This window comes from Patagioenas fasciata, chromosome 1 (genome assembly GCF_037038585.1).
Source record: "Patagioenas fasciata isolate bPatFas1 chromosome 1, bPatFas1.hap1, whole genome shotgun sequence".
Lineage (NCBI taxonomy): Eukaryota > Metazoa > Chordata > Aves > Columbiformes > Columbidae > Patagioenas > Patagioenas fasciata.
Window position 1 is genome coordinate 208,277,784 of NC_092520.1, and position 25,662 is coordinate 208,303,445.

A 25,662-nucleotide genomic window follows, 5' to 3' on the forward strand; every position below is an offset into this window, starting at 1 on the left:
AGAGAACTCTGTGATTGCCCTTCCACCTTTTCCTAACTCTCCAAGTCCGCAGGCTATAAACCATGTTGCTCTTCCCTTTAGGACAAAAATACCTTAGCAAGTTTCTTTCTTCCTCCCTCCCCTTCTCCTACAGCAATCAGCTCCATTTCCCCTGAGAAAGGGCCACCTTGTGTTTCAGAGACGATCAGACTGATGCAGATCTAGTCAAACCCTGAACTATAGTTCTTGGCTTTGCAGTTAACTTACTTCTTTTCACCAACTATAGCACTTGGCCCAGTAAAAGATATTACTTCTACATACCACACACATATACAAAAAAGAAAATTAAAGAAATCAGAATAACATATGATCTGTTATCATGCTGAGCATCAACCAAAACTGAGCAAGGACTGATTAGTCTAACTGGAACCTGGCTTTTCTCTTGGGGTCCTTGTTTTGCAGCACCTGAAAGGAGCTTCGTCCTGATATTGGTTTGGGGAACTTAGTGTTAGTCTTACATCCAGTTGGAAATATGTAAGCGTCTCAACACACAGAATTGGATACTAAGGGCCACAATCTGACAACTCTCCATCACAAATGCTTTCACCGAAGGTAAGAAGGGTATTTCTCATGAATAACCATAACAAATCTGGCTCTGTACATGAGAAGAATCTAATCTAATGATCAAACATTGTTTCATAGCATCCAATTTATTTTAGCTCTTTATCTGGGTTCAAAGCTATCACAGCAATTTATCTGGCCACAGCACTTCTAAGCTTTGAGACGAATCTCCAACAAAGACAAAACCAGTAAATTTCTTTTTGGATTTTTTTTGCTAGCATACTGCAAGCATATGTCTCCTGCACCCTCCCTGCCCATGATGGCAGGCAAAGTCTTTCATCTACCATTATTTTCTGAATCTTCATACTGAAGGCAGCCAAATCAAACGTTGTGCTGGCCAAACAGTGCTTGGAAACACTACTGAGTATGATGACAGGAAATATGGAGTTAGCTGAAGGATCATAACTCTTCTATACACACACACACATATATATACACACATACACGCATGCATATAAATATAAACACACACACACATATCATATCAGTGATGTTTCAAAATAAATAGAGTGTGGGGAAAAACTCGATAAGAGTTTTATTTAATGTTGTAAACATCAGGAGTTGCCTTCAGGGAGCCCTTTTCACACTTCAAACAACATGCTCTGAGAACTGAGCTCTTTGTAAACCATGTCTTTTCCCTTGGTGGAAATTATTATCTGGCTCCCACTCTCTGGCACATAATAAACGCTCAGGGTCATGGTCACAATTTGCTGAGGCTCAGTCCTTGCCAAAGTTCTGTGATTCTCAGCGTCAGTGGGGATGGATGTGGGCATGTCCCAGGTATCTCTCTCCCTCTGCACAAGTGGCAGGGAAAGGCCACGGCCACACTCGTACCCATGGACACTGGTGTCTAATTTAGGTGCCACAATCTCCTTCTCCCCTATACACTCTATACAGGGAGGCGACACATAAATTTAATTTAGATGTCCCCAGTTGTCTCCGATGCCATAACCAGCTTCAGCACACAGCTCTCAATGATATTTAAGGAACCTTGGGAAATGCGTGACAGAGCAAATAAATTCACGGTACGCCTTCCAATTCCTACAGTAGCTTCCTAACTGTTGCACCTTCTCCTCAGCCCTCTGAGGACTGTTTTCTTCCCCTCTGGCCCAAGCCCAGAGGTTGAATTTGGGGCTGCAGGATCTGGCTTGACCTGATGGGGAGCTCAGTGTGATCCTGTAGCTGGGAAAAAACAGGTCCTCAGGTTTCTGCTGCTCGCCCTCAATCACTGCAGCCCCAGCAACTGCCCTGAACAGGATGTGCATTTTGACGTGGCAATATATTTAATAAACTTAATTGCTGTCATTAATATGGGCTAGGGAAACATTAAAATCTATCAAGCTGCAGCAAAATTACCCCACTCTTTTGTTGCCTTCGTTTTGCGTGTTCTTTTTGAAAAATCACAGTGGAACAACTAAGCAGAACATTTCAGCTTTGCAACACACCATAAACTGTGCAAACCTGAGTGAAAGATATGCTATAAAATAAATAACTTAGTCACCTGTATATTAAGCTGGAGAAACCTGTATAAATGGACAGATTGTACAGGCTGGGGTGTAATCATTATACCAACAAGTCTTGCATATTGTACTGTTTCAGCTACCATACTTCACTGCAATTATGAGCCTCCTTTTCTGCCAACTCTGAGTTTAACATACCGTCCCCCTGCCAAGGCCATTTGATTATAAATAGCAAAACATCACGTAAATGCAGGCATGTGGGGAGCAGATACAGCACAGAAAAGTGGGCCATTGGGAAGAAGTATTTACTTTTTTTAGGGTCTGATCCTGTACAAACATTTAGTCATGTGAATAGCTGGCTATTCTTGAGCAGTTTCCCAAAATTCAAGGAGATTATTAACCTTAAAGGCACAAATGTAATATCTTGCAAGATTCAGTTCTTGCAAGCCTTGTTTGGAAGTTTTTAATAAAAACATGTTAATTGAAGTAAGAGGTATATTTTGGAATCAGTTTCTTCTTCACAATTATTATATATTGGCACAACAAATTCTCACGGCCAGGTAGCCATCTCATGCATAGTTAACCATTTTATCACAATCAGATTATTATGTATGCATTAAGTACTCATGACTTGATAGATTTCTTCCTAATTTGTGGCTGATCCAAATGATCTGATACTACAGGGGCAGATTTCACAGCAGGAAGAAAAAGGGAAAGCTGGTAAATGTTGCTACATGGAGCCACTTCATCGTACATATTATCTACCATTACCTACTTCAAAGGGGAAGGGAGGATGCCGTTGCAACAGATACCATGGCTAGAATGAGAAAAGAAGCAGTAAAAATCTCATGATTTCCTGGCATAAGCAATCTGGGAAGAAAATTCATTTTCAGCAATGGCTCAGCAAGAGAAGATCCTACCACTAACCCTGAAATAATGGATAATACCTGGCTGAGTAGCCTCAACCATCAAAAAAGCCATTTTACTAGCGTTTATCACTTCAGGATCCAAACCGTTCAAAAAAAATCACTGTACTACCCTCTGGAGAGATCCATAACTGCAACATTGATGTTATAGGAAGCTTTCAAGAGCAAGGAGGAATGAGATAGCGAGTTTTGCTCAGGAGTTCACTGGGGAAGGCAGAGGTAGATCTTTGGAAACCTCCATGCTTTGCTTTCACTGTACAACTGTCCTGTAATCCACTGGCACATACTGTCTCTGTGTCATAGAATCATAGAATCATGGAATGCTAGGGATTGGAAGGGACCTCGAAAGCTCATCCAGTCCAATCCCCCTGCCAGACCAGGGACACCCAGCTGAGGTTCCACAGGAAGGTGTCCAGGCGGGTTTGAATGTCTGCAGAGAAGGAGACTCCACAATCTCCCTGGGCAGCCTGGGCCAGGCTCTGGCACCCTCACTAAGAAGAAGTTTCTTCTCAAGTTTAAGTGGAACCTCTTATGTTCCAGTTTAAACCCATTACCCCTTGTCCTACCATTGTTTGTCACCGAGAAGAGCCTGGCTCCATCCTCGTGACACTCACCCTTTGTATATTTATAAACATTAATAAGGTCACCCCTCAGTCTCCTCCAAGCTCCAGAGCCCCAGCTCCCTCAGCCTTTCCTCACACAGGAGATGCTCCACTCCCTTCAGCATCTTTGTTGCCCTGCGCTGGACTCTCTCCAGCAGTTCCCTGTCCTTCTGGAACTGAGGGGCCCAGAACTGGACACAATATTCCAGATGTGGTCTCACCAGGGCAGAGCAGAGGGAAAGGAGAACCTCTCTGACCTATTGACCGCTCCCCTTCTAATCGACCCCAGGATGCCACTGGCCCTCTTGGCCACAAGGGTACAGTGCTGGCTCATGGTCATATGTCAAAGGGAGGTGGATTTGGGATATGGGGTGGAAACATGGTGAATGTTTTGACCCCCCCCAAACGTGGTGCCATTTGCATGCCTGACACCTCAAAGGCTGACCCTGAGCTGTGCTTTACATGGTGGGGAGGTAGCCCTGCAAATGAATCGCTGCCTTGCAAGGTCAGCCTGGCAGAAGATTTTATTCTGAAGAAAAATACCAAAAATTCTGCATTGGCCTCTAAGTTTCCATTGGCCCCTGGTCATGACATGCAAAAGAAAAAAAAAAAAGGGGGAAAAAAAAAGGAATGAAAACACTTTTTATCATTTTGTTCCTTTATGAGGGCCCAAAAGCTGTGTGTGTTACAAGTGCCACGTTTCTTTGTAGCACTCCAGCAACCAACACAGATGTATCCGAGCCAAGAGCTGGATGATTATGTTTTGTGTATCTTGGACGTGCGACTTTGGAAAATCTGCCTCTCAGTTATACAAATGGTCACCTAATTCTCTGCTGGGAGTTGCATTCCCATTGTTTATTCTGTATTTCTAATATTGACTTTTATAACTTCTTTAATTCCTTGAGACTCAGGTCAGTATCACTTAGATTTTTTTTTTTTCCAGCTCAAAAAGCTGCATTTCATTTCTGAAATCTCCTTTTTCTCATGCAGACAATGCAGTTATTGATGGGACATTGGGAGAAGGGCAGGCCCAGGTCCTTGCTTCTCCTTATCTCTCATTTGTATTGATTCCAGCCACTGATGCATCTAAAAAACATCTGTATGTTTTTCTCATTGTCACTGGCATGGAGGATGAAAAGCAGGAATCTTGCTTTTCTCAGTGACTGAAATTGCCTTCTGCACCCCAAGCCCTTTCTAAAACTTTTTAATTGTAAAAGCTGATCCTAAATCTTACCTCTAGCCTGATCTGCAGTCAGACATGGGTACATCATTCTCACTGTGAAGAAATCAGTGCCATTTCACTGTGTTCCTACCACTTTTCTAGTCATAACTTACTCAACACCATGGGGGTAATTCATCAGTCTGTGTACTGGTAAAACTTTATCAGCAAGAAAGCCAGAATGGTAAAAACCTTTGAAAGGATTTACTTTCCATCTAGCCCCCGGACTCAGAGCAGCAGCGAGATGACACAAACCATTAGGAGTCAGAGAAAGGAGCGGAAAACCCTTGAAGCCAAACTGAAGCCATTTGTTCTGGAGTTACAGCTGAACATTTTACTCTGCTTTGAAATTTAACATGATTTTAAGCTGGGTACCAAGTTAAGTCAGCTCAGAGCTGGAACAGTCAAGGAGCATGTCCAAAACATCTCTGCTGAGGAGGCAGAGATGACCATGGCCTCACTGATGAAGCCCCCCAGCCTTAGAGGGATGAAGACTCCATCCTCCCAACAAATGTCTCCAACTCCCAGCAGAAAGCAGTGCTACCTTCAAACTTACAACTTCTACACCTGTGCTTTTCTTACCATGCATTTTATATTCAACTACACCACTCGAGGTTGATCCCTGAGTGCAATTTGCATCACCAGGATGGTTTTGAGGTCCATCAAGCTATTGAGTTAGTTATGACACTGGCCCAGTTGCTTTTCTGAGTGGCTAGAGAAGCTCATGAAAACCTTCTGGTCCACTACAAATGCACAACCTAATGCTCCTATCCAGACAGATCTCCAGAAATCGCAAGAGGAAATGGTATTCATAGTAATTCTGATAGCATAAAACACAGTCTAATGCACACCTGAAAATGTCCTGCTGTTGATTCCTTTCTGTTGCAGCTATTTCAACAACCAAAATAATATCTTGTCTGATATATAATGATCCTTCCCCTAAAAGACTTACATCCAAAGACCATTTTTGGGTGCAGTTGGTAGTGAGAGGTGATGTGCAGCCACTCAGGGTTGGCCAAAAGTCCATCAGCCACTCTTGTTTCACCTACATAATCCTTGGGTAATGTTGGTGAAGTCATCCATGTGCAAAGGCATTATCTCATTTAAAGCACTTAACAAAGGTCTAAATTAAGAATACAGTCAGAGCAGGTATTTTTCTGTACGCACTGCAGAGAGATAGCAGTGCTGTAGCCAATTCAGCCTCAGCTACTCTCTCTCTAGGGTTCCTGCCTCTTCCATTCAACTAAAAAGGGTAAACACCATGTGAAACCAGCTCCTTACTGCACGCAGATGGACTGTCATCTGTGAAGCACAGATGAGGACCTCCTGCTTCAAGGGATGCTCTTAAGTGCTCTGATGCTACTTTGGCAAGGACCTTATGAGCAGGTTGATACCCAGCTTTCTGCACACCTGCAGAATTTGAGCTTTTGCCCCAAAAATATGATTTCTGGGTTGAATAGTTTTGGCATATCCCACTGCTGCACTGCAGGCAACACACATGCTTCAGCATTTCACCTTATACAGACACCCAAAAGGCTGATGCATGAGAGTAAAGTCCGCCATGGTTTTCCAGGAAAATTTGGAGGACAAAGGCAGCGGTTCCAAGAATAAGAGCACGGAGTTAGTTGAAGTTAGTACATTATGTGATGGAAAACACACTTCTACCCATGAATGTAAACCAGGGTTCTGTGTCCTGAGGGTTTCACACAGCAGTGACTTGTGACTTGCTTACCAAGGGTGCCGTGCTGCTTGCTCACAGGTGTATCTTTTATTAGGGTCCTTCTCCATCAAGTTCCGAATGAAGTCTTTGGCTATAAAAAAATAGAGAATAATTTAAAGCAATCGAGTTGATGCCCAGTTCTGGTGCAGGATGATCAGCCAACAGCGTTGATCAGGCTGCCAAGTGCCATCTGGCCACAGCACCAGAAAATGGCCCTGGGTCATTTGTCATTTATTAGTATAGATACAACTGAAGTGACTTAGGACTAAATCCAAGGTGGTTAGTGTAGCAGATGAAAGCTGAAGGCACCTACTCCTGCAGGTATGGATAATTCAGAGCCAGCAGGGTTCAAGCCTGCCAGCTCCCTGGTCAGCCAAGTGCCTCTGATCATCTTAGTGGTCTGAATACATCCACATCTGTTGGGGATGCTGGTAAACCAAGTGGGAAAGGCAAGAAAGAGGTGAGATGCCACAGTAAGAGGAGCTTTTCATTGCTGACTCCAAGCAATCACACAGACAGGCAGTTGTAAGGACATGTTGTGTATTTAAAAACAAGTTAACAAGGAAAATGGACTCCCTTGGGCATGAGGTAGTGTGTTCTTAATCGACACTATAATGGAGGGAAGGGAGATTGCAGCATGGCGTGCATCCAGTAGTTTCAGGACAGAGTAGCTGAAGGAGCCGCAGCAAAGCCAAATATGGCAGGAAAATCTTTGTACTGATTTAGGTGATGTACTTTCCGTCAAAATGCAAAGGGGTCTGCCAATAGACCTTCGTATTTTCTCAGAAAACCCTTATGAGCTTAAAAAAACCTTCTCATCACATATATTTTTAAGCAATCCATCACAGTGATGTCTGGACCACAGATGGAAGCAGCATGAAATGTTGTTCTATGTGGAGATAACAGGACATATAATCATCTTTCAAATAAAACACTGCTTTTTATATCTCCCCTGTCTTAATCAGTAGGACTAATGAATCAGAAAACTTCATTTCTGTCTGATAAAATGTTCCTAGATCTCATTTCTCCTCCTGCGTGAAACAGCAGATGTTCCCCCACATTGGACAGAGCAAGGACAGGGAGCTTGTGTGGCCTCCTGGACACCACCCAGCACGTCAGTGACACACTCAGGGTGCAACACATGTCCCTGCTCTCACCTATAGGCACTGATGCTGGGAGATCTTGAGCCATGCTGGAGCCAGAAGCCTTTAGGCACATTTGCCGGTACCAGGGTAATATATCTGCACCTCTAGAGCTATAGATAAAATGGCTTCTGCACCGGGTGGGGAAGGGGGTGAGCATGTGGGCGGTTGTCTGGATCCAACCGTGTGGACAGTGCTCCCAGATTCTGAATCTGCTCACCCACCTCATTTGGAAGCCATTAATTTCTTGGGTTTGTCTTTGCTGTATACACTGCAGAGTCGCTCTGGACCTGCAGTACAGTTTTAGTAACACAGCTGAACTCCCTTCTTATTATTAGTGACACATAAAACATCTGTATTTTATTTGGGTATGATGAAGTTAAGCTGCTTTGTCTTCCTGGGACAGCCTTCTGCTGTTTTCATCTTCTGTCCCAGCTATGTTTTAGTGCTGTGCGATTGGATAAACTGGTGCTTAATTTGCTCTCCTGCAAAAATAACCTCCTGTAACTATTTGAGCTGAAATAAATGCACATTCCCAATGTCTTTCAGTTAAAAGGAGGGCGCATTCTCACACCCAGCGAAGGACATCTGTTACAGGCAGGCATGCATGCATAGTTGCAATTAAATGAGCAGTAGCTTCTTACCAGACTCAGAGATGTCATCCCAATATGGAGAGTCAAACTCATACTCCGCCTTGAGGATCTGCTCAAAGAGTTTGGAGTCATTTTCGTCATAGAAAGGGGGATACCCACAGAGCCTGATGGAGAACAAGAAAAGAGACACATGACCCTCAGACCTGCCTCAGCCAAGAAGGTGAGGAAGAAAGAGGGAGAAGAAGGAGAAACTCGTGTTTAAGATGTGCCCCAATAAGTTTTCAAGCAGGCAAGCACTACGATCAGAGAAATTTGTTCATGGGCACGTAAACCATTTCTGGAGATTTGCACCGTCCAGGACAAAGAGGAATTCTGCATGGAAATGCAGCACTATTGATCCTGCACTGACAGAGGCAGATATCCCGGCCTCCCTCTGCATGCTTTTGGGTGTTTAGCCAGAGGAATAGTTTTATTACACAGCCATGAGCCTTTCCATTCTCTCCTGTACATGCGCTAAGAAAAGTTTTCATGGGCTACACCTTATGCCTGCAGAGCACCAGTCCCTCTCATGCCTCAGCACAACCATTCCCCATCCAGGAGCCTTCTCCATACTGGTTTCACTGCTCTCATGGTCCTTCTGGACTGTTCTCACCCAACACCTTACACAAAGCACTTACACCAGCTTTACTCTCTCACAGATGGAGGAGAGGTTGTGCAGTGCTCTGTGGGCACCACAGAGCCCCAGGAACTAAGGACACACAAGAGATGACGCCATCTGCGTGGCATCAGGAATGGCTTTGAGCACACCTTGTGGGTCTCTATCTCGTGCAAGAGACCGTAGTTCTATCACGAGGTTTGTTGTACATCTGGAGGGCCACCGGCCACCCGCATGGACCTCTTCTCCAGCACAACGGGGAGGAAGCACTGGTGCAAAGCAGGACAAGGAGCCCCACAGAGCTGTCCAGGCAGAGGGCAGGATGCATCTGCAGGTTGTGCTGGGCTCTGCATCCCTGGGCACAGTGAGGAGGACACCTGTGAGTCACTCCACCACTTCAGCAGAGCCTGCATGGGCACTTGCTGCTGTTGCAGAGAAGCATGGAGATCATCTCCCTTTCTCACTTCTGCAAGTGATTTTGCTGCCCACATAAAATTGCCTACTTCGCCTAAGGCTAACAACAGTCCTGCCCTGGTTTTCGGTATTTATAATCAGACTTCTCAGAAAACCTATCCCCAGGACAAGCAGGACATTAAACATTATTTGCCTAGATTGAGCTAAAACACCCAGGGTGCAGCCTCCCAGTGCTGCAGACATCTGGACAGTCACCCTGCCGAGTCAGGGCTCCTCCAGCCCCGCAGACACTGGCCATGGGAAAAAACACGTCTGGCCTGCGTTCAGCAAATGCAGTGACAAAACTCATGTGTCAGAGATTCCCTCGGGTGCACCCAGTGCTGCATGCAGCAGTCTGTCCCTCTCTGTGCAGACATGCTGGCAAAGATGCCCCTTCTTCAGGTTTTAATACCCATATCGCAACCTCTGAGGCTGGTCCAAAGTTTTAGCAAATCCATCCTGCTCACAGTTACACAGGCCTTTCTACCTCTATCATCTCTATATAGAGATGTCCCAATTTTTTCCTCTTACCTTTAGTCTACAGTGTAAATTATTGTTTCACATACTTCACTGATATTGCAATGATCTTTTTCCTACAGTTTTCTTAAGCCCTGAGTCAATCAACCTCAGTAAAGCATTTAATTAGAGAAAGACGGTCATTATAAACAGGCTGAAGATCTAGCTGAAACACTACCCTGTAGCAACACCAGAGAAAGGGTGAGGGGGAACCGTAAGAAATGAAATACTCAAGTTATTTATAATCCAGAGCCAGCCGGCTGCCCTGCAGGTTATTTGAACCAACTCAACACTTGAGGGTGAAAGGAGCAATGTTTTTGTCAGCTCTGAAGAGCCAGCATGCTTGACAAATAATTTAAATGCTGAGTGAGATGTTGATCTGCGTCAGATCCATACTGACCTGGAAAAGCTCTATTGAAATCTGCAGCATTATAATGAATCCGTTGTGGTTCAACTGAATCAGAAATCTCTCCCTTTATCTTGTGAAGCAGCTGCTCCAGTGCTCATTTGTGTCCCACTGGATGACTGCCATTATCAAGAGCAAGTCAGATAACCCCATGCCAGACAAGGATTTATGTTCAGAGCAGGACGGTACGTGCTTGTGTATGGGGCTCAATGCAGCAACTCCTTCGTGAAACCCTGAGGCGCAAGGGGCACATGAGAAGGGCCATTAAAAGTGGTGCATTTAAGCAAATGCCAAAAAGCCATTGTGTACCCAGATAATCAAGGAAAAACATCTCGCAACCTAATGCAGAAACTGGATCCACAACAAGGATCCAGTTCTACAGGTATCTATGAATTCATTGCTTCAATGGAATAAATATCAGGGCTCAGCTCCCACAGCTTTTTTGGGGGGTGATGCACACAAACTGATTTTCAACTTCCTCGTCTTTTGTCACAACCTCTCAAGGTTTTGGGTGCTTTACCGAGGGGTTTGGAAAGGCTAGAGCTGACAGCACCAGCATTGCAATTGTTAGAATGGACACTGAGGTAGAGATGGGGGAAAATGTCTCCATCGCTCTGTCCCTCTTCCCTGAGGAACATATTGGGCTCTGTATAACAAGCCTGACAGCCCTTCATTAATTTCTTGCCTTCCTCAGCACTTAAACAAAACCAAACTGCTCCAATAAAGCATTTTAAGGTGAGCAGACAGCGCTGTGCATGCTGAGGAGCTGGCAGGCTGCTCCGGAGAGAGAAATAACTCTCTTAAAATGTGCACTGTACTAATTAGCTTGGCAAAGGGACAAGAGCACAAGTTAGGACTGCTGTGATTTATACACGCTTGTGGCAGCAAGAGGTAGGAGCAAACTGCTGAGGAGCACAGAGCTGTAGGGCTATAACCCTGCAAGGCGGGGGAGCAGAAAGACACAAACACTAGCAAGAGCCCCAGCCTCTTTCAGTCCCTTTGCTACTCACATCCAGCTCTTCCCCTGCTCCTCTGCATGGCTGGGTATTTACACTTTTGGGGTATTGACCTCTGTGTCTGGGAGATCACCACAGCCCATCGCAGGGGCTGGGAAGGCTGATACATGAGGAGAGTCAGTGTCACGCAGGACAATGCCAGGACTGCCGGGAGCTGGGCACAGGGCAGGAAGCAGCGTCTTTTGGCACTGCTTTCCCTTATTAGTGAGAGCCTGAGGAGTGTTAGTGACCATTAATATTCATGGCCAGGAACATGGGTCTCTCACAACAGGAAAGACCTTGAGGTGCTGGACTGAGTTGAGAGAAGGGAACGGAGCTGGTGAAGGGTTTGGAGCACAAGTGTGATGGGAGCGGCTGAGGGACCTGGGGGGTCCAGCCTCGAAAACAGGAGCTGAGGGGAGAACATCTGATTTCTACAACTGCCTGAAAGGAGGTTGGAACATGGAAGGGGTTGGTCTCTTCTCCCACGTAACAACTGATAGGATGAGGGTAAATGGCCTCAAGTTGTGCCAGAGGAGGTTTAGATTGGATATTGGGAAAAATTTCTTCACAGAAAGGGTTGGACATTGGACCAGGCTGCCCAGGGAAGTGGTGGAGTCACCATCCCTGGAGGTGTTTAAAAGACGCATAAATGAGGTTCTTAGGAACATGGTTTAGTCCTAGATTTAGGCTATGTTTGTACTTGATGATCTTGAAGGTCTCTTCCAACCAAAATGATGCTATGATCCTGTTCTATGATCCCTCCCAACCTGAGAGTGGGCTGAGTTCAGGGCAAGGGCTGGTCTTGGCTGGGCCAGGGGTGGCGATGAACCTCCTGCAAAGGGGGACCCAAGGATGTTCCTCTAGGAGGCAAATCGCTGAGAACCTGTAACTGAAAGCACGTGAGAAAGGAACAAGCTCCTTAGGACAGAGGAGGTGGCTTGTGTGAGGGGAACACCAGGGCATCCTGGCACAGGTCCTCCTGTGGGAGCCAAAATATTGACTGTTTTGCTGTCTTTTGCCTTAAAATCAGAGTATAGGAAGATGTAGAAGTTTTAACATTGCTTTAACATTTTAAGATCACTGGCTTTGCAGTAAGGGATGGGAAAGCCCCAGTAAATTAGTCTATCAGGCAATTTATGGCTAGAGGAAATCTTGCTGGACTTCCAGCAACTGGGCCACCTTCCAAAATCTATAATAAGTTTGTATTTAATTCTTAGAGAATCAAAATCCCATCAACTTGATTTCCATCTGCTGGGACATTTCTGTGTGAAAAAAATGACCCCACTATCAGAGGTTCTGCTGCTTTTCTTCAGATGTGCAGAAATACAAAAATAACTCTTCTGTCTTCAATGTGAAAAAATCCTGAATTGTCCTGGGGGAACTTCAGGCAGCTCTCAGTTGTCATCGTTTTCTTGCAGTTTCGCCAAATAAAAGGTTTTTAGAATTATTTATCAACCTTATCACATCAGCAACAGATTTTCCCTTAACCTTCTGTTCCCAGTCTTGCCTTAAAAAGAATGGGACGCAGATAATGAAAACACAGGTGGATGTACAAAAGAAAGATATTGCCAGAAGTCGTTTCTAGAAGCCATCAGGAGAACACAAGGGAAATACCGAGAACATCATCTCCTCACCAGGCAGAGAAAGCAAACACCTGGCAAGCTCTTGTTACATATTATGGGTAATATTAAAGGCTAAATAAACCATTTGCATGGTCAGTGTACAGCCTGTAACACCAGCGATACTGCGGTTAGTTTTGCAAACAGTTTTATAGTGAGATTAGAGCAAAGAATTCCGTAAGTGCTCAAAGACCTGACATGTATGGTGTGGGAAGTCATTCAAGTGCTATTTATAGGGATAAACACATGTATTTCTTCTTATTTTGGGAACAGACCCTCAAACTGGTTGACATTGGTGCTCTCATGAAACTGTGGACAAGGACATATTAGCATGGGGAATAAAAAATGAATTAAGAAGCCATGAGGAGCAATCATTTGGGGTTGTTTTCCCAGTGTTTAACTGTGTTATCCTCAGCAATCCAACATGCCCTTGTGCATTTTGCCACGACTAATTCTCCTTCCAGCACTAAGCAAGTAAATTATTCCCCACTGTCTTGCTTTGGTTTGTGTGTGATGCTGAGAGGATGAGATGATCGACCAGCTTTTCCCAACACATGACTCCAGGATGATGGTGGAAACTTTTTCTGGCATAGAATGCTTTGTGCTGTCCCTGGTTAATCCTTCCACACAAACATCACTGATGATTTAATGCACGTCCACTTGAAAATAAAAAACAACCCAGCAGCAACGAAGTACAGGAAAGAATGACCCAAGATTTACCTCCAGATACTTGTTGCATATAAATAACAATAAAAACCCCAGTAATTCCCTTATCCTACCGGTGAACAGAATCAGAAGAAAATTTGGTGCAAAATGTGTTCAGCCAAGTGCAGAAGAGACAGGAGGTGTTGAGTATGAATAACAGGGCCTGAGGCAGAGCATTCCATGGCCCTGGACGCTTTTCCAGCTTTGGAACACAATCTTCTATTTTTTGCGTATATTAACTTAATCTTCATTATATCAGGTATGCATGAGATCAGTATTTTAGCTCCCCAAGCTTTTCTAACTCCTCCTGTGACCCAGACAGGTCCAAAATCCAGCTGCTGGGAATCCAGTGAAGTTTTTTGCTCTTCTTATACTTTGTTTTAAAGTTGAACACAAATCAAAACTACCTTGTGATAAGTAGTAAGCCGAAGTCAACAGTGAGGCTGTTTCAAATTGAGAAATGTTGCAACTGGAATAACAGGAAATTTCAGGCTGCTAAAATTAGTTTGTGTGAATAATGACTTCGCATGCAAAACAGGTTTTGATAAAAACTCTGCTGGTGCAGCCTCTGCAATCTGGCTGTCATTAACAAGAAGCATTAGCGACTGGCACTGAAACAAAGGTATTCTTTGCTAAGACATCCTTCACCTTGCATATCACAAAACCAAATATTTGTCTGGAGCGTCGGTGCCACAGAAACAGTTTGTTCTTCCAGTGTCATAAACTGAAGGCTCTCGTGTTAGACTGAGCTTATGTCTGGGGGCCCTCAAACCACTTGCAGTAATAATAGCTCAAGGCATCTATAATTTATGCCTGGCTTCTGTGTTGGATTCCCTTGAGTTTCTGTTTTCTTAAATGACAACAGTCTGTTCATAGCGGCTGTGAGGATTCATGGGAGAGGTGGGGAAGTGATGGATGCAGGATGATGTGCTTGGATCGTCCTGTGCATAATTTTGTCTCTGACTGGTCTGGGCACGTGCAAGTAGCTTCCAGTGAAGCTGGAAATGGCATATCCAGATGGGTGTGGTGATATATTGGAATTAATAACTCCTGCCCAGGGTGGGATTAACTGCCAGCACAGCACCAGGGTGGCTATGCTGCTGGTGTGTGTGGCATCTCAACATCATGCCACACTCTGCTACCTCTGATGATGTGTCACTGCTGAGACAGCCAGCCTAGATGTTAAACCTGTGCCCATCGTTGGTAGTATCAAACACCTCAGCAGAGTTACTTCCTATCATCTCAGGGAAGGACTTCTCTTCCTCTCTGTCTTGACTGTACCCCAGACATCCACCTTCTTATGAGGTCACGTTTGCAGCTTCTGGCTATTCCTGGAAGCAAGGATGAGATCCAGTTCAAGACTGGGACAGGTGAGATGTCAGTTTCTGAGCTCCCATTGCGGTCAACAGAGATGGAGTCAATGGGGGCAGGAGGGGGATGCAAATGAACCATAAAGCAGATGAAACCATACTGTGAAGGAAGGGGTCTAAGCACGAAACAGGGTGTGATCCAGTAGCTGCAGCACGGGTATCTGGTGCTATTCGACACAATCCATGGTCTCCTGCTTGGCCTCCATCTGCCACTCCAGAAGGAAGGTCTCTGCAGTGTGTTATACCTGCCAAATCTGTGTGAATGTCCCCAACACCCCAGCATGGCACTAAGTGTGTAAGTTTAGGCAACTAAAGAACACATCCCAGTGAAATTTCATAGAACATCCTGAGCTGGAAGGAACACACAAGGATCATGGAGTCCAACTCCTGTCCCTGCACAGGACAACCCACAGTTCACACCATGTGTCTGAGGGTGTTGTCCAGTCTCTTCTTGAACACTGTCAGGCTTGGGGCCGTGACACCTCCCCGGGGAGCCTGTTCCAGTGTCCAGCACCCTCTGGGTGAAGAACCTTCTCCTAATGTCCAACCTGAACCTCCCCTGGCACATCTTCCTGCCATTCCCTTGGGTTCTGTCGTTGGTCACTAAAGAGAAGAGCTCAGCGCCTGCCCCTCCTCCTCCCTTGTGATGAAGCAGGAGCCACCATGAGGTCTCCCCTCAGCCTCTTCTCCAGGCTGGACAAACCAAGCCACCTCTTGCACTGACCCCAGCTGGGCGGAGGTGCCTACACACTGAGCTCGTTGCTGCTGGAGAAGCTGTCAAGCACACAGGACCCTGTCCCCAGCTGGCAGGTACACCATGGGGCTATGGGGGGCTGGACCATCCTGCAGCCACAGCTCCAGACCAGGTGAGACACTGTGACTGACACAGCACCAAGCACCTGTGTGAGGGTGACCAAAGTGAGCCCTGGAGTGCTGCTGACTGTCACAGGAGCTGAAAGACGTCGCTCACATGCAGAAACATTCAAGGAGGTGGTTTGATCTCAGACTCAATCCCACCCAAGCAGTAACAGTCTGACAAACACATTACCAAGCTCCTTCTATGGCAACACATTATTGCTGTTTGTTTAGACTGTACATAATACAAATCAACTCCTTATTACATGAAGTATAGAAATCCTGAAAAGGTTTCCTTGTCCTGCAAACAGGAATTCACAAAACTGATTTAAGCATTTAGGGTTGGGAATTCCCTGTATAGCAAATGGGAAATTTAGATGTGAGGAGTGTGTATGCCTTGTTTGACAAGCCCAGCACATGCTGATTTGGAAAACAGAGCAGGAAACAACTGAGCTGAGCCTTGCCGAAAGAGCAGCCTTGCTTAGGAATGGGGGAGGATTACGAATGAGATTGAAATCTTCCACCTGTCAAAGATGTGTTCATGAACTGGGTATGGAAGACACACTGTTTAGTACTGTCTCACCCGTATTCCTCAGCAAGGCACATAAAAACAAGTGAAATAACAACAGGTCTGCCAGCAAAAAAGACCTTTGGTGCATGAGCCATGGTTGAATGGGACTAAAAGCTTGGAGGAAAGTAGAGCCAAGTTTTTCTCCAGGCAATCAGGATGCAACAGCTCACAGTCCTCCTGTGGGCTGCCAGATGGAGACGCATTTTCATGGTGGATATTTGACAATGAAGTGAACCTAGGCTGTGGTCAAGCCCGGAAGTGAGGCAGCGTTCTGCTGTCTCCACCTGCACCATCCTCTTCCTGCTCTCTGAAGCTGGTACTCCAGAAAGAACTACAAAAGCACCAGAAAAGACTCTACCCAATTGCCCTGCCATGGCTGGCAAGGATTGATAATGTCAAAGAACCCAGTCCTTAGGCCTTCCATGCTCAGGTTTGCTTGTAGAAAATGGTAATTTTGGGTCAGCACATACCATCCTCATCTAAAAGAGCAGTAGGGAATGACATGTGAAGCAGTCTCTGAGGTATTTTGGCATGTCTGCTGCCTTCCTCATTGCTGTAGCATATCCTACTGGCCTTTGCCACAAAGGCAGAATCAGCACTGTTGATTTTTGCTTCGCTACGCAAAAGCTTTTTGCATCCTGCTATTGATGGTTGATCCAAGATAAATCCATCCCCCTGCAAAGATTTGTACTCAACAAGTTTTCAAATATTCATGTAGATTGGAAAGCTAGTCATAAAGCTCATGTTTTTAGGCAGCACTTTTTTTATATAAATAAATAAAGCCTTCCTATACTATCTTAATATAAAAAAGCCATTTCGGGTAGCATATAACTTATGCTCAAGATTAAATGAAACTGCAAAGAACGAACATTGCACAGAGGGGATAATGCAGCAATGAGGTTTGTCCTGGCAAAAATAGTTCTACTACACCATCAAATAGATATTCGCACTGACAAGCCATGGAATGTTTGCATAAGGAGAAAGGGAACAAAGTCGGAATGCTATAACGCTGAGCCTCATTGGAGCTGCTTTGTCCTTCAGTCTTGTGTAACTGTGACAGTTGTGTAAAAGGGAAAATTTTCTTAAAAAAGGGAAAGCACTGGTAATGCTGGTGTGCAAAGACATTTGTTTCTGCAGCAAACAGCTACACAGCAGCTCTGTGCTCTCTTGTACAAAAGAAACAGGCTTGTTGTGCTCTGTCTGATCACCCCGAGTCAGCCCATGGTGAAAGCCTGACCTCTTCTCGAAGACTCACATGAATAGCTCCTGCTCCAGAGTCTTCCAAGCTGTACAGATGCAACCCACGCAATTATTATTTGAATGACGTGCACAGACCCACGGACCCAAGCCCTGAGCACAGATGACCTCATCAAGACACATCCCTAAGCTACAGGGCAGCCTGTTCCAGGGCTCTGGCACCCTCAAAATAAAGAAGTTTCTCCTTATATTCAGATGGAACCTCCTGTGCTTCAGTCTGTGCCCATTGCCCCCCATCCTATCATTGGGCAACACTGAAAGGAGTCTGGTCCATCCTCTTGACACCCACCCTTGAGATATTTATAAACATTGATGAGATCCCCTCTCAGCTTCTCTTCTCCAGGCTGAACAGACTCAGCTCTCTCAGTCTCTCCACACAAGAAAGATGCTCAAGACACCTCATCATCTTTGTAGCCCGGTTAACAGGCAAAAACTTCTGCATTTCGTTCTCAATCCAAATATCAGCAGTGACTTCTATTCCTGCACACAGAGCTGGATTCGGATGATGGTGTCCAGAAATGTTATGGGCGCCCTTCTCCAGACAGCACTAATGACCCCTGATACCAGAGTGTCCCTGTGATCACTGTGGTCATCACACCTCTCCAATCCTTCCAAGTGTCATTGGGTGGTGCAGGAAGTGGCTTACTTACTTCCATAGTTAAAGCACTGAAGGTGCACCCACATCTATTAATGGAGTATTGGCTGCCCCTTTCATGGAGAGGAGCCTGGATATAAGGAAAAACCTTTTCCCCATGTGGATGGTCAAGTAGTGGAACCGGTTTCTCATAGGCCTTGTGCAATTTCTGTCTTTGGAAGATTTCAAGACCCAACTGGATAAAGCCATAGGCAACCTAGTCTGACAACAAGAACACAACTTCCTGAGATTCCCTCCAATCTAAATTATCCTATTAAGCCTTCGTGAAGAAGCGTGACGAGTACTGAATGAGGGCAGACACTAAATCTCCATAAATATTTGAGTTCTGAGATCTACCCACCACTTGGGAGAATGCACAAAAGTCCTGGTCCTGTAGCTTTCTTGAGCAATCGATCCCCACTTCTTTGAGCAGCAATCAGCTCCATTAGATCAGCAAATCTCAGCCAAGAATGCAGAGGCTTAATGGCCTCTCAGAAGAGTGACGGAACTGACAGGGTCAGCTCACACTGATGGTTGGATGTGTTGAGGAAAATGATCCCTCATCTTCAGTAAAAATCTCAATACTTTGTATTATGTTTTGATGAGAATAAGTCACTGCAGTACATGAAAAACTCTCCCCCTCTTATTTCCCTCTGTACCCTCCCAAGGGAACAAAATGTCATCATGGTGACACATTGAGAGAAGTGGCCCTTCAGGATATGTCCATGGGCATGATGCTGTGCTCTGTGGACATGGTCCAGTTTGTTTCTTGTCAAAGCTAATCTGAGCAGGGGATTTAATAACTTCATTAATGTCACAACCTGGACAAGTCCATACTATTGCACACAGTGTAGTGCAAGTGGGAGCACAGATTTTGGCTTTTGAAGGGTCCTCGTTCATTTTCTATCACTTCTGCCAAAATTTAATCCTCTATGTAACTGGGAGGTGTCTGCGTTTCATGTCATTCTGGGTCACTAGTGTCAGATATTAACATTTTTGGCCAAGACTAAGTGGGTAAATGTGGTGGGAGAGCATGTTGCAGGTCTCAAAGCTGCCTGTGACTGAAAACCCAACAGATACTCACAGGATGTATGCGATGACCCCGATGGACCAGCAATCCACGGCTTTGCTGTAGGGTTTCTGGGCCAGCACTTCAGGAGCTGAAAATAAAAAGCCAAACAAGCACACATTACAAGACCAAACATTTCAATGTGGTCGAGAGGCAGGACCCTGAAACTTGAAGCTCCCTGAGACCTTGTGTTGCCCTCTACATACAGCCCTTGCATTTGCAAATAAGCTGATGTTTTCTGAAGTGCGTATTCTCATAAAGCACGATGACTCCTAAAGTGGAGCAAATTCCTAATTTTCTGACTCCAGGGACAGAAAACAAAGCCAAGCACAGAAAAAATGCATGAGAGGTGGAGGGCCACCACCTCCCTTTCAGAGGAACTTTAGGAGACTTGGAGGAAAACGAGGTCAAGCTTTGCACCGGTGCTGAGACGCACATTCACCCTGACAGCCTCACAGCTCCACTGCATCGCGCTGCCAAACCGGGGACTTCAAGAGGCGTCTTGGAAAGTGCAGCGTGTCAGGGAGGCGAAAAGCTTCATCTGCAGGAGAGGAAGGAGAGCTGTCACCACACCTCCCAGCAGCTGCCTTCCAAAGCCTGATGGATGTCAGTGTTGTTTGTCCTTCTGCCTCTGGGAACACAGACACCTCGGAGGGAGAACCGGAAAGTAGCAGGAATTGGACATATGCACAAAGGAGCCTTCTGCCTCTATAGTTTTCAGCCACCAGAACCTTAATGTTGGTGGAAGTAAGAGCCTGGGCATTTCTTGAAGCTCTTTGTGAGTCTGCTTTCCTATCTCTCTTTGTTTGGGAGCCTGGAGTATTATGTTTTCCCTGTTGAGAACTTTCAGTGCAAATGCTTAAACCTAAATTTTAAAACCCTGTGACTCTAATCTTTTTCATGTAAAGAAGCTTTTACTTTTTCCTTTTATTTTTTCCAAAGCAAAATAATGCAAGAAATCACTGATTGTGGCATTCCTAAAGCCACACTGGGTTTTAAAAAGCACAGTATTTCCTCTGAGTACTTCGGAGTTCAAATGCTGCAAAAAAATCATGAAGGGGCAAGTCCACCGAAAATATTTCTTTGGGGTTGCATCTTCCACTGCTAGGAATCTCACCAACATCAAAGCAGTTAGTTTCTTGAAGAACAGTGAAAAAAAATTGTGAAGCACATAAATGTATTAAAAGTTGAGCCTCACATTTAGTTGCTGCATATACTTTGGTGTACTGGTAAGGACTTTTCAAAGAGTTACCTTCTTAAGTTAAGCAAGTCAACAAAACTAAGGTCAAAACAGCCAGCAGGGAAGGGAAAAGGAAGCAGTAATGAGAAACAGAAAAGACTTTCTGGTGTTTGGGTATGAGAGCTTATAGAAGGCACTGAAGGGAAAACAGCGCACGAGGCAGATGAGGACATCCAGGCTGCATTTCCACAAGCAGCAGAATGATGGAAAGGGTCAAGTCACATTGGGGCACGTTGTAAAAAGGAAGAAAATCCAGGGAAATGTGGGTAAAAATATAGCTGGAAGTCAGATTATGAAGACTGGGATACACTCCAATCTGTGGCACAAGATAAATACTACCCCGATCTTCAAGTCATCCAGCAAACTGGGACTCCAGCATGTATAAGAAATTAAAATGATGGTTCTGTTCCTATATTGTTTATCCTAATATGCTGTTGTAATGTGTGAATAATCCAACACCTATCCACTACGTGTCAAAGGAGGCTTCCTTCCAATGTACCTAACAGGAATGGCTCCTAACCTGGTCCTAGGTGCTCGGCAGAAACCTGTACCACAATTCTGAGAAGCCCCTGACTCCTTCCAGGACGTGGGCATGCTGCTGTAGTCTATCAACATCAAGGTTAAAGTGTTCTTACTACAACAGGGGACAAAGCTGTGGAAAGGAAGAATTTTTTTTACACTGAGGGTGGTGAAACCCTGTCCCAGGTTGCCCAGAGAGGTGGTGGATGCCCCATCCCTGGAGACATCCCAGGCCAGGCTGGACGGGGCTCTGAGCAACCTGATCTGGGTGAAGATGTCCCTGCTCATGGCAGGGGTGGCACTGGATGAGCTTTGAAGGTCCCTTCCAACCCAAACTATTCTATGGTTCCATGAATATAAAAGGCTGGTGCCCAAAATGTAACTCCTTTCCCAACAGCTGGGTCAGGGTCTGTGTGTCAGCGTGGGTGCCAGTCAGTCTGCAGGGCTGAAGTTGAAGACAAACTTGGGATAAAAGAATAAAGCACTGGAGAGCTGTCCTATTTGGCCTGCCACTGCCTCCCAGATCACCTGGCAAGCTGGGACAGTCTGGGAAACTGACATTTCTCTTGTGTAAAACAGTTGTTCCTCAAGGCTGCTCAACACAACCTTTCCAGACAACTCTTGTGTCCCTTAATCTCTTTCTTTCCCAATTAATCAAAATTTCCCTCCAAGTCTTCCTCAGAAAAGAATAGTTTTTCAAAATGTGTATCAAATAGGTTTTCTGAGACTCAGTTTCCTTTTTCGTTCCATCCTTTATGACTGGATTTTGTGACAAAATATGCAGACGAAAATCAATTTTCCCCTGTCCTTAGGTGATTAGATGTTTCCCAACTCCCCAGTCCTTCGAAATTCCCAATATTTAATTTGTGTATCTCTTCTACCTTTGACAGTCTGCTCCTGTTTGCATCATTTTCTGGACTGGTAAACATTATACATCTTATATTTCCCCGAAGAAAATATTATGCAAATAGCTCCTGAGCACTATGGATCCTAGTGAGCTCCTGACATTATAGATATGCCACATTAACATAACAGAAAGCAAATCGAGATGAGGGGATGTGAACTATATAAAGATTCTTCCTCTTAAAACATCAAAGCTGTGCTAGGGCATCTTCCTCTCTTTTAAAGGAGTGAAGAGTACTGATAAGAGACAGGTGCTGCTGTGGATGGTGGCTGTGAAGAAGGTAAGAATACCATAGGATCAAACCCAAAGGAAATGCGAGGCAATTGTCTCCCCTTTGGCAAACTTTAATGAAGAAAGGCAAGAGGTTTAAATAACTATTTTAAGGCCAAATGGCTGCTTTTGATTTTTATTCCAAAGAGCAGACATGCAAGAGGAACAGGAGAACATAGCTAAGCATCATCTGTCTCTGATGATAGACTGAAAAGCCGAAAATATTTAATGAGCTGAAAAACAAGTCAGAGGAGCTCGCAGAAATGACAGCAGATCAGCGCCAAGAGGCAGGAGTGGGAGACGCAATGAAAAAACATCCAAGAGCTGACGGCATTTAAGGATCAACACAGACAGCCGAGGAGACAAAACAGTAGTGAGGAGAACGGGAAAGTCAAAGCTCCTGTTTCTGGTGCTGGGGAAATGCCAGCTGAGCAAAGGCTGCCAGCATCACACCTCCCTGGTGAATGCTACACAATGGTCCTCCAGCGGCACGGAAGTCCATGAAGCAAACCTGGACCTTTCCTCCACATCGGGAACTGTGTTTCAAGCCAAATCAGCATTGCTACCAGCAGAATGTGGCAGGTTAAAATGTTGAGTAATGGTCCCAGGGCATCATCCCACCTGCAGGTAGGTGAAGATGTGCTTCCCAGGCCAGATGATCTGCTGTTGTACACTTAGGGGTTTTGCTTTTAATAAGAGAAAAAATTAAAAGGCTTGTTTCAAATGGAGGTTCTAAGAAAAGCTACAGGAACATTCGGAAGCCTTTCAGAGCGCTATGCCATTATCTCCAGTGAGCACAGCTATGCTAATAAGCTCCCTAAAAATGCAGCTGCTGGATGCCAAAACCAGCAATCCACGTTCTTGCAAACAGCTCAAGTGATGGGGATCGCTCTGATACTTTAAGCCTGTTGAACAAACCGTACAAGTCAGGAGGGTGCCTGTTCTTCATGCCAGCTCCAAGCTTTAAAGCCATTCCCCTTCACTCCCATGACGGTGCTGCTCCCAGCAGATTTTGCTGTCTCACGAGAACTCAGTCCAGTGCTATTTTCTGTGGTTTATAGGGCTTCCCGCAAGCTGTGTGCCAGAAGGAACGAGGCATTTGAACAAAGGGTGACGGTCTTGAAGATCCCCATAGGAGTGACAAATCAGCAGGCTGCCATCAGTGTGGGAGGAATAAAAAGATCTAAATAGGGTTAAAGTAACTAAGGACCTGCTGAGATTGAGCAGGGACACAACTCAACTGGCCCAGCAAATTGGCCTCATGCAAGCCAGGACTAGTAGTTCAGCTGGTAACTATTTTAGTGCCAGTTCCCACCACGTAGGCAGGTCGGGTAAGCAAAGAAGAGGAAACACAAATGGGCTGCACGGGTACAAGGTGGCCATGAAATCTGAGAGGGGAGATGAATAATGGGCAGAGTTTGTAAGGGACACCAAAGCGAGATGGTGACAGCCCCATTGCCTAGGACTCGAAGGTACCATCTCAAGAAGATGAAGAGAGAAGAACAACTCTGCACCATCAAGAAGATGGCTGGATGCATGAAGGGCCAACCCAGTCCCTCTCCTGAGGCCAAAGATGATGCAAGAGGAATGTGTGCTCCCCTGCCGCTATACAAATCATCTTCCTCACGGTGCGAACAGGCTAAGAGGCATATGAAGCAGCTTCACCGCAAGACAAGAATCTCTCTTCCACTAACTCCTGGAATGAAAATAACTTCATTCTCTCCTTCATGCAGCCCTCCAGCCTTCACCTTGTTCCGGTTGGTCAAGACTTTGCAGTTTGGTGCTTCTTTCTGAAGGACAATGGGGTTTTGGTGCAGCTCTGCTGGCTTCTTGTCCGTAGTTCATGTCACTGAATCAGATTCAGATTGAAACATGGAACATAATGCAGCTGTAACACATGCAAGCAAACCCCATTTCAGGATACGGCACTGGAGCTGAGTGATTGCACTGTCACGAGCTTGTGCCTGAGCAAACCCTGGTGAGAGTAGATCCCATGCTTTGTTTTTACTTGACTACTCATGTTTCTGCCTAAACAACTCCTGGGGTTGCTTTTTTGCTAATAAGGGTATTCCGAAGGCTTACTGAATATTTTCAACCTTTGACTCAAAGGATACCAAATGAGCCAAAACTCAACGTGGAAATCTATTGCTTACTTAAATGGTTTGGTCTTGTGCAGGGCAAAGAGAAACACACTGCTTTGATATCATCTGAAATTGCTACTGCATTTCTGGCAGAGCTGAAAGGTATGAAATGACCTTTCATAAAAGCACTACAGAGAATAAAACCAGTGAGTGAGATGGGGTGTACAGGGACCAACCACACATCCAGGGTCCAGCTCCAGTCCTTACAACAGAGAAATACAAGAAAATTTTACTTGAACTTGGGTTTGGACTCAGAGCAAGAATTTAAAATCTCAGCAGGATTAAGATATTAGGCAGTCACAAACATGGTTCATAATTCAGCATTTCTGCAAAAGGAGATCGGATTGCCTGGGACAGGCTTTCTGACATTTTTTCCAAACTTTTCAATGCTCATGAGCTTCTTGCGAGTCCAAGTACCATCTGCAGAAGTAACCAAAGCTTTTTGAGAGACCGACTCTCACAGTGAGACCTAATTCCCAAAGAGCCAGAAATCTCTTTAAAGGAATTTGTTGAGTGACCAGAATCACCTCCTGGTGAGTGTCCAACTTGACACACCTCAAGGATGACCCATCTTCAGGCACCTTTGAACACCTCCTTCATCAAAATCAATTTCTTATAAATGGTGTCAAGCCAAGCAGCCCAAATCTATGATGTTGAAGATGACAGATCACCAACGGCTTACACAGATCTTGCCCATAATCACACAGATCACTCAGGATTTTGAAAACACCACTTGTGCAGTTCAGAAGACGGGGTGGAATCCATGCAAGCCAATCCACACACCTAATTTGCAATGAAACAAGCTACACAAGCTACACAAGCTGTCTCATCTTACCCAATTTAGGTGCTATCAAGAATTTGGGCATCTAGTCCCAACTAAACTCCTTTTCTAAGTGGAGGGAGATAACAGTGGTAAGCAGATAAGAAAATGCAAGACCATTTCATTAGAAGAGGTTGTACTATCTTACTCTTCAGTAAGTAAACATTTAGATTTGCATCTTAAGAAAAGTGCCTCAACTAAGTCTAATTGGGTTAAATTATTCTAACCATCATCTTATCACTGTAGGACTAAAACCTCTGACAAAACTCCTGAGAAGAATGAGATCTATTGACAGTAATTTAATTTGTAAGGCAGAGTCTTAAGGGATAATGTGCTAATGTACTACTGGTTATGCTCATTTTAGATACACTCTAATTTGATAAGTGTTACTTCAGTTT

General features: G+C 44.9%; 1 protein-coding gene across 3 annotated transcripts in view; it reads right to left on the minus strand.

Moving 5' to 3' along the window:
* CAMK1D (calcium/calmodulin dependent protein kinase ID) overlaps window positions 1–25,662 on the minus strand; it is a 236,709-nt gene that overhangs the window by 18,772 nt on the left and 192,275 nt on the right. For all 3 annotated transcript variants that reach the window (XM_065836524.2, XM_071803518.1, XM_065836513.2), the window contains exons 6-8: window positions 19,386–19,461; window positions 8,314–8,426; window positions 6,540–6,618 (exon numbers count right to left, since the gene is read on the minus strand). In XM_065836524.2, coding sequence (XP_065692596.1) covers window positions 6,540–6,618; window positions 8,314–8,426; window positions 19,386–19,461 — 268 coding nt within the window. The remainder of the gene's footprint in view (window positions 1–6,539; window positions 6,619–8,313; window positions 8,427–19,385; window positions 19,462–25,662) is intronic.